This window comes from Acanthaster planci, linkage group LG17 (genome assembly GCF_054643075.1).
Source record: "Acanthaster planci isolate LZ-2023a linkage group LG17, COTS_SCS, whole genome shotgun sequence".
NCBI lineage: Eukaryota > Metazoa > Echinodermata > Asteroidea > Valvatida > Acanthasteridae > Acanthaster > Acanthaster planci.
In genome coordinates, this window is record NC_141793.1 from 4,364,232 (window position 1) to 4,373,237 (window position 9,006).

Sequence of the window (9,006 nt, forward strand, 5' to 3'; positions counted from 1 at the left end):
ATAACGAAAATTTACCGCTAATCTGAGGTCCCTCTATTACTGTATCCCCTTTCCTTTCCTTTCCTTTCCTTTCCTTTCCTTTCCTTTCCTTTCCTTTCCTTTCCTTTCCTTTCCTTTCCTTTCCTTTCCCTTTTCATTATCCGTGCCGACAAAACTAACCAATGGGGGTGAGACACCCCCTCTAGCGTCGCCCGTGCTGTGGCGTGCCGTGTGGCCTCGCGGTTAGGAGCATTGGAGTAAGTAGTCGGCAGGTAAAGCCTATTTGCAGGTTGCTGGATTCAAATCCAGCCTGGTGTCATGGTGCGTGTGTCCTTGAGCAAGGCACCTTGTCACTCATTTCCCTCTCTCCACCCAGGAGTAATTGGGTGCCCTGTGAGGGCAGAGGTGGTTATAGTGGTTGATATAGCTGCTTTGAGCCGGCATGGTTGCATCGAGCTATATACTTCACTTCCCAGGGAGCTGCATGGTATTTGGAATGGTTCAAGGGCCCAGTAAGCAAGGGTAATAATAATAGCGCTTTGACCTGATAAGCGCTACATAAAACCTGTCGTTCTTATTTCAAATCCACTTTAGGACAAACAGGACATTTCTTTTTTTTTCACTGTTGATACCATGGTCATTCCACTTGAAAACCAGATTCATTTTTAAATCAAATATAGGAGTGGAAAGCGCATGGACCCTCACGCCCGAATGCCTAATTGGTCTGATGGTGTCGGTTCATTGGCCATGGTCGGTGGACTTAACGCTGCCAACCGGTTCACTAAACTTGGCTAAAATTTGAGAGGAAGGTGCCCTATAGGTAAAAACAATTATGATCAATGAAATGGCACTGGGACCCATGGCGCCGAATTTACGACATGCTGGGGGTACCGTGTTGTTTTCCCAGTCATCACATTTTCAGTTTCCAGAACGTGTGCAAAATAATGTGGCCATTATTCCATTCAACAATTATGCCAAAGATATCGTAAAATCATAGCAGGTCATGTGCACTACAAAATTGCTCGTCAGTGTGATTAATTTGTGTCTGGTAGAGTCGCTTGTAACCTTGGTCCTTTCAACAATAGTAGGGCATTTTGCTCAGGGGAGGGGTCTATTGGTAACCAATCGTTTGCGTTCTTCTCCTCTTTTTTTTACGCTTTTTCAACCGTTACCGTTTCCTCATTAAAAGTCTGATCACTTAGCCCATTGCATCTGCTAATCGAAATGCTGTCTCATTGACTTATCTAATACACCGAAAAGGTTGCAGCTATTGACGTGTGAGGCGACTGTTCCCTTACACAAACTTACAATGTAAACACAATAAAATACGGTCTTGATGAGATTCTTCTGATGCTTGAAGCTTGCATGCACCTGTAGCTATTGCGTCACAACTAATCCTCTTCGAGCTGTTCTTGCACTGTATCGCAAGTCGGAGGCGGTTTCAATCTTTCACCACGCACCAAGCTGACCGGAGAAAAATGGACGGCGAGCAGTTTCAATCGGCTGAAGATGGCGAGCCTTGTGCCCCCAAAGACATGAATATTCCTGGAAAAGTTTGCAACGGCATTTCTGATCAGCCCACAGAGATCGTGGGAGGGGCGGCATCTAATAGTTGCCTGGACACTCTGGAGGTAAACACGCCATTGGAGGTTTTGTGTTTGCACTTCCTCTTGTAGGTTGATTGTCGATATATATTTTTTTCTCACAAAGGTAATAGAAGGGCGCACACACCTGAAAGTTCCTTTTCAAAGTAAGTGCTCCTCATTCCAGTCGGTAGACAGAAAAGGAGACGACGTAGAACGACGTGCGTTATATGCATGATGCTCAGAAAGTGTACAGGAAGTACTTAAGGCCTATGCGTCCTGCGCATAATATGCATATGCCGCACGTCGTTCTACCTGGCCTCATTTTCCGTCTACCAGTCCAGTCCTCGATTCTTTGGTGCGGAATGAAGTCAGTAATTTACGTGGTCACGTACTGGTCTTTTTACACCTAAAGGTAATAGTGTGGTAAGGTCGCACAAAACAAATAAAAAATGTACAAAAATAAAAAATCAGAAGTACTAATGGCGAAGAATTCATTGTTTTTTATTGGGTTTCCGTCAACCTATTCAGGAATTTCTACTTCAGTGCTTAGAACGACATGGCCCAACAGTGACCTGCTACATTAAGCTGGATGGATTGAGCCTGCTACTCACACGAACATAATGTAACATTTTGACTCATTCTTTTAAAAAATTGTCTGTACTAAAATGCAATTATGATCGTCTCTAAAGCGACAACTCCATCATCTTGTGCTAAGACAGACGGAGACGGACGCCAGGCTGGAACACCTGGAGCGCCTACTAGCCGCATCTGAAAGTAAGCTGCGCAGCTGTGAGGATTTGATGGAGCTGATTGGTCTACTGAGAGACCGGATTAAACTGATCCAGGAGGCCGGTAATGGAGGGATGTTGCCCGGCGGTGTATCCTCCTCGTCCGGTGATCTGGCTGCTGATGAAAGCGGGCCGGGGTTATCTTTATGGTCACCCACCTCGCCTATGAGATCCACAAAATCACCGATCGGATCACCCAAGTCACCGAGATCGCACTAGGTAGGGATTTAGAGTCATTTTGAGTATAATAGTCCCAACAATTACACTTTGAATACTTCAGCCTAGTTAATACACATCCTGATATAATTCTTCATTTACCAATGCAAAGAGTTCCATATACGGACAACACTGGGTTTCCTTTAAAATGTTATAACAGCTGTTAGAAAGTGAAATGTACCAGTAATTCCCAAACATTTACTTAGAAAGCACTAGTTTTTTTTCAGGCAAGACTCGCATAGGTTTGTGCACAGAGACACCAAGTATCTGTATATCGAACTCTTTCCTTACCAGCACGTACTCTGTGATGCTATTCCACACAAATGAAAGATCAACTACTAACAATTAAAGTGCCACAAGACTATTATGACTTTATTTATTTACACAATGATACAGTATATAATTATCCTTTTAAAAGGTAGTTCCTTGATAGTTATAAGGAACCTTAAACACGGTCCTTTTTGGAAAAGGGGAAAATGGACAATATAGGTACAGGTTTGGGTTCTAAAGAAGGGACTGCGATATTTGATACCTTGAAGATTAGGTACGATTCCAAGCAAAAACCAGTCTATTTAAGTTATTATAGTTTCCAATTTCTAAAGTGCTCAGGACATGTTAACTGCCAAGAAATTCATGAGCACACTTCCAACAGGTAACTTTACTTCCAGTCTACTGGAAACTCTTGGTAATTTGTGCTTACTTCATAAATTTTGGCCGCACCAGTTTCCTCTTTTGCTTCCAGCTCTCAGATGGCCTATACTCTGATGACAATTCCCTCAAACCGGTTACTTCTAAATGCTTTTGTATGACCAGCTTTTAATAAAAATAAATGTAACTGGACCATTCCTTATGCCTCAAGATTGGAACTCCGGGCACCTCAAATATGAAGCTTGTACCTCACAGATGTTCCGAAATCTGCCACTATTACGCTGAACATGACCACTCTTGATTCAACAAAATCTACACCAAGGCTGTTTACTTTTTTCAGGGATACAAGACTGTAAGGTCCATCTGCCTTTACAGAATTACTGGTCTCAATGTCCAAAATGAAAAGTTTTGTGTAGGATTTTGGCACATTTACACGGTTTCCTCAGAAAATGCCAACGTGATCTGAATTCATGTGATCAATGTTGTACAAGGTGAGCCTATATCCGTAGTCCTTTAGTTCACTTCTCTTGTGGCAATCTGTGGTTATTGTGACCATCTGGTGCGAGGTATAGTTTAATGTGGTCATATGACATGTTCCCTTGAATCACTGTGGAAAACAAGTACCAGTTTCTCTAACCAAACGGTCAATGTCTCCTGAAACTATCCAAAACTGGTGGAACCCCAGAACTTTCAAGGCAATCAATGGTGCCTTGGATACAAGGTTTCTGTTTTATCCAAGTGTTTAAACGGACTTCTAATGCAGTACTGTACAATGCCCATTCCACTTTTCAGTAGTACGGCGCCCCTTGGAATTCTTGAATGCATCATGTTGTGTCGGGAAAGAGACCCGGGAACCAGTATAAACGCTCTCCTCTGTTCTGGTCGTCTACCCACACCAGCCCTTCCTGCACCATACGGTCCTGCCAAAACAAAATTTACAAAATCCTGAAATTGATTTTGCCTAAAACACAAGCGACCTTAATATGAAAACAAAGTCTATTAGAAACAAATTTTCTAAATACCAAAATTGGATCTTTGTAACAAAATTACTTAATTGTTACAAACGGAGTGCGCTGGTTGGTCAGGAAACCACCCAACAAATGCATTTGAAGCCTTAAACAATTTATCAACATTAAGCGTTAATCTGAGAAATTCTAAGATTTTTTTCTGCTTTTTTTAAATTCAGTTCTGGCACTGCAGACCCAAGCCATGTCTGAATCAACTGGCTGTGGCTAGGACTAACACACGACTCAAGGGAGAGTGGCTGCAGCTTCTAACCAATGCTTTTCGTAGGATAACATAGCCACAGCCAGGTCCTTTGGATTCAGTCTCACATTGTGATGCATTGTGTTATAACCCTGTAGTGTGATGCCCACTAAAATGACCAATCACCATTTGTGCATTAGCCATGGCCCTTTGACAATCCTATGGAATTTTGTACATCAGGCTTTGTCTCTGATTTTGTGCATCTAACGTCCTTTTTACATAAATCATGTAACTGGACAATATTTCCCAAGCTGCGTTGACATGATTCTACTAAACAGGTCAATTACTTTGACGCATGCCATTTGTTGGCTTCTCCGACTCACCATAACAAGATGTGCTCTGTCCTCATCCCATTTCAACTGCTCTTTTAACTTGGTGAAAGATGTGTAACCTGTGCCCTACAAAATACCACAAAAAATACAAACCATAGGCGTGGAGTGGATTACGCCTGTTACTTTTCCCAACCCACTGTAAAACACAGACATATTTGTGACGTGTCACGACAAAATGAGAGTAAAGTTGCATCCCACGCTTTCCTATTTTCAGGGTTCAAAGTCATATTGAAGTCGAGGTCAATTTTTGGGTTTTGTAATCATTGGAAAGACTAACCTGTCTTCTATCTAATTCCAAATATTTCGCAGAATCACATACTTGAAAATGTCATTTTCTCAGCAATTTTGACAATAGTATTATTCGTGCCTGGTCTGAAATGTTGAAACAATGTCGGGAACAAAGACGCAAAGCTGCCAGAATAATGCCAGATTGTTACCTTTTACTTTTACCCTAAGTGTTCCATGTACATATCATAGGAAAGCTCTCTTTCTGCTGAATTCAAAAATACCAACATCTCAGTTTTTGAAAATTCCGACTTTCAGTTCATTTTGCGGTGACAGGTCACGTGTCAAGCAACAGCATCAAATGCAAGGCAATCTCAAAGAACAGTTTATTTGCGTTATTTCACATGTGTTTTCTTTTGCATGCTCAGACCTAAATGCAGACGACAGAGGATAACGTTGACAGCAAGTGGACGCAGACTGCTGGATTAATAAGTGGGACGGAGCAGGCTCGATAAAAGCGCCATCCAGCAAGGCCATGAAGTTTAATTCTCACAGGCTCTATGAGAGCACTGAGTGAAATTCTCTTTCAGTTAAAATCCTTTCTAAAGTACTTTTTATCTAATATAATTTCATAATACTACGAATATTACTAAATAATTTGTTGAGTAAATGCTGTTGAACCATCAATGTGGTAACTTTGCCGTGTTTAACCAGGAGGTAGTTATGAAATGTTTAATGACGTAATACCTCTGCTAGATTCAGTACACTTGTGTGGTCCATGTTGAGTTCTGCGGGGACAGACTGGACGATGTAGCGGCCATCTTGAAGTTTGTGCAGGGCAAACCCATTGCCGAGAACTCGCAACTTCTTAATGGCTCTCATCAGGTCATCTCTGTCCAGAAGTCAAAAAAGTTCAATGCTAAAACTACAGACTATTTGTGAGATTTAGGGAGTACTGTTGAGGTAACGAAACATTGCCACAGACCCCGATCTCCTTAATGAGAAAATGCTGTCAAGGATTTGATTACATTTCCCGATTAAATTCTGTAGGATTCAACACGCATTTTGGCTACCACTGTTGTTATGTGAATTGATGCATAACTGAAACATGCATATTTCTATATTTTGCAAGAGATGCTGGGGCTGTTTCAGACTAAGGCCGCTAGTGAGAAGTGAACTTTGCCACTTCTGTAGTAAATAACCAAGTCATGCAAGCATGTCCTTATCAACCCGTTCCACTGAAGGTGTAGTTTTTTTCTATACCCTCTGCACTTACAAACTGACATCCTGTGCCTGTTTTGATCGCCCCCGCGTGGCCCTCACTTTCTTCAATAGTTCCTCCAGGCTCAGCAAGCCCCCGTTGCGATGCTGTGTCGCCAGGCACACCTCGATAATCTGCACGCCCAGCTCGTAGTAGAAATCGCCCACCCCCAACATTTCAGACCAGAAACCTTTGCCAGCTGAAGGAAATCGTTCCAAGGAATGTACATGTCACAACGCTATCGAGTCAATTGCACCCGACTGACAAAACATGATATCATTTCATCAAGGTTATGCACAGCTATGACAGAGGCTGTCTTGATGTTGTGGCCACAGTGCCATACCTGTTCTGGTCAGCTTGGTTTACTTGTCCCAAAGGCCTGACACACAGTATTAATTCTTGGTAAGTGCATGCATGTGCACATAAGTAGGGCCAGCAAAAATTTGAGAACAAGCACATAGGACTGACTCAAGAGATACATCGCACATGTGAAAAAAATAAAATGGCCCTGGCCAAGGCTACTTTTACCTTGGCACAATTTCTAAATTGGAGAGAGACTTCAAAGTACAGCATTAAAATTGGGCATTTGTTTCTGTTTTCACTAAATTGCACTTAATTAAGTTTTGTTCTTTATTTTTACAATCATCTAAAGAGTACACCTGTTTGGCCCCCTTCTCTCCCATTGTAGAGATAACAAGCAAGAAAGGAAAGCTTATGGTTCCTGTGCTGTGCATTATCACAGTCATTTAACTTTTTTTTAAAGTGTACCCTAACCTCCTACCAAATGCATATCATTTGTACAAAAACAGATGACAGAAAAATGATACGCTTTTTGACCAACACGACATAGTAATGCATTCATCCAAATTGTGTCGATTTATGGCCACTCACAAGCCAGTGGGTCTACCCCGATTGTGGCACACATCTCCTGGAACTGCATTCGGAACTCCGGGTTGCGGCGGATGTCGTTCTTGTGGCTAGTGGCAAACTCCTCCAGGTTGGTGCGGAAGGCCTCCAGCATCTTGGACATCTGGCTAAGCTGGTCCTCTGCTATCTCACTACCCTTGTCCTTGTACTTGGCCTGGTTACATGAGAAGTTGATTAAAAAAAGGGAAAGACTTCAACAACGGTATACACGTGCTATGACAGCAAGATAATCCTCCCTTAAAATGGTGCAGCCAATATGAACAGAAGTCAGCCACTGAAGTCAGGATAATGGGAAAGAATTTCATATACGGACAAAGGTCAAAGCCTCTGTGCACAAACCCATAAGACTTGCCTGAAAAAAAAGAAGTGCTTTCTAAGTAAATGTTTGGAAATTTTCCCAGCTAAATTTCACTTTTCAGGACATGTTATCACTTTCTAATGGCTGTTGGAACATTTTAAGGCAAAATTAGTGTTGTCCGTATGGGAACGGGTCAACTCGTACCTTGGACAACTCGTACCATCAACTCAACGTAACTGTACCAACTCATACCTTTCCCGAGTTGCACCTTTGACAACTCGTACCTCCAGTAAAGACAACTCATACCTTTGCGTATGAGACAACTCGTACCTTCACAGAAATCAGAGCTTGCTCAGAGCATATATTATTGTAATTAACTTGAACAATAATTTGATTTCTTAGTCATGTGTTCGTCACCTGATTTGCTGTTTTGGCTACACTGCCTTCCTTACATGCCAATGGGGTGACATTAATGTGAGACACGTCAAAGATGTGCATGCGCGATCAGGCAACTGACCCTGGTCAATGCGTCCAATGGTCGTTGCATTCCCAGGGCGAAAAGAAATTTAAGTGCCCCCTTAAAAAACAGAATTAAGAGTTTAGTAGGACCTGAAGTCCTCCCCCCACCCAAAAGGAATGTGAACAAGGAAGTCAAGTTGGTAAAAGATCAGGTTGTTCAACATACATCACGTAAACTGACGGCACAAATGCCCATGGCAGGCATTTTGCAGAAAATCATGCTGGTGCTCGAGATCTCTCCGGGAGATTAATGAAGATTTTTCTTGATATGTTTGTCACATCTGATCTTAAACATGCTGAAAAGGATGAGCAAGAAAGTTACAAATGATAACAAGAAGGTACAAGTGGACTTAACTGGAGGTGTGAGTTGCCCAAGGTACGAGCTGTCCAATGTATGAGTTGCCCATGGTACGACAACAAACCCCGCAGCTCTGACATGTCTGCGGGTAGGCCAAGACTAACGTCCCTGACATACAGTCGCCAGGTCCCTAATTAATTTAGCTACTCACTGACACAAGTCAAATTAGTTTTCGCAGTAAGTGGCGAAATAAAGGTCCTAGTGAGTAGTTCAGTAGTTGATCATGCATGGGGTCCCTAAATTTGCAATCCCCACGACCATGACCGACAACACAGATATGCACGGACGTACAATGTACATGAACGACGTTAACATAACCCACACGCACGAGTAAATGGAGAAGCACTAGCAGACTAGGGTACATAGGCATACATGGACAACGTTACCTGCGCCAATTTCTGTTTGTTTATAGCGCCAATGCCTTTAGCTCGCCTCATCTTGGATATGCAGGCCTAAATAAATAAAGAGTTTCTGAAAAAGTAGGAGTAGACGTCCCCCTATACTCAGACGTTAACGTTAGGCATGGCAACAGACAATCTGCCAAACTGGGAACTAGACCAAATGCTGGGAGCGCCAGTCTGTATGTTTTTCTGGACTGCCGTA

The 9,006-nt window shown here is 42.4% G+C and overlaps 2 protein-coding genes across 3 annotated transcripts; one reads left to right on the top strand and one right to left on the bottom strand.

The window, feature by feature from the left end:
- The first annotated feature begins 1,357 nt into the window (after positions 1–1,357).
- On the top strand, positions 1,358–6,103 carry LOC110979408 (uncharacterized). Its single transcript, XM_022235176.2, has 3 exons — positions 1,358–1,610; positions 2,255–2,572; positions 5,469–6,103. Exons 1-2 carry the CDS (start codon positions 1,458–1,460, stop codon positions 2,570–2,572), a joined length of 471 nt encoding a protein of 156 aa, XP_022090868.2. The 5' UTR covers positions 1,358–1,457; the 3' UTR covers positions 5,469–6,103.
- LOC110979407 (vacuolar-sorting protein SNF8-like) lies at positions 2,915–8,936 on the bottom strand. Of its 2 annotated transcripts, none has more exons than XM_022235173.2 (6): positions 8,790–8,936; positions 7,193–7,382; positions 6,317–6,500; positions 5,788–5,932; positions 4,807–4,881; positions 2,915–4,137 (listed from the first exon to the last, which is right to left on the bottom strand). In XM_022235173.2, exons 1-6 carry the CDS (start codon positions 8,838–8,840, stop codon positions 4,042–4,044), a joined length of 741 nt encoding a protein of 246 aa, XP_022090865.1. In that variant the 5' UTR covers positions 8,841–8,936; the 3' UTR covers positions 2,915–4,041. The 2 variants fall into 2 exon arrangements, with proteins under 2 accessions (XP_022090865.1, XP_022090867.1); XM_022235175.2 differs by lacking the exon at positions 8,790–8,936 and adding an exon at positions 8,555–8,688.
- Between the last annotated feature and the right edge of the window lie 70 nt (positions 8,937–9,006).

What these genes read in the sequence shown, in the direction of transcription:
- LOC110979407 (XM_022235173.2), bottom strand. Translation starts at nt 8,840, where the DNA reads ATGAGGCGAGCTAAAGGCATTGGCGCTATAAACAAACAGAAATTGGCG. An exon ending in CGGGGTAGACCCACTGGCTT is followed by an intron (nt 6,501 to 7,192) that starts GTGAGTGGCCAT and finishes GATTTCCTTCAG; the next exon opens with CTGGCAAAGGTTTCTGGTCT. An exon ending in CAGGCACAGGATGTCAGTTT is followed by an intron (nt 5,933 to 6,316) that starts GTAAGTGCAGAG and finishes ACTTCTGGACAG; the next exon opens with AGATGACCTGATGAGAGCCA.
- LOC110979408 (XM_022235176.2), top strand. Translation starts at nt 1,458, where the DNA reads ATGGACGGCGAGCAGTTTCAATCGGCTGAAGATGGCGAGCCTTGTGCC. An exon ending in GTTGCCTGGACACTCTGGAG is followed by an intron (nt 1,611 to 2,254) that starts GTAAACACGCCA and finishes TCGTCTCTAAAG; the next exon opens with CGACAACTCCATCATCTTGT.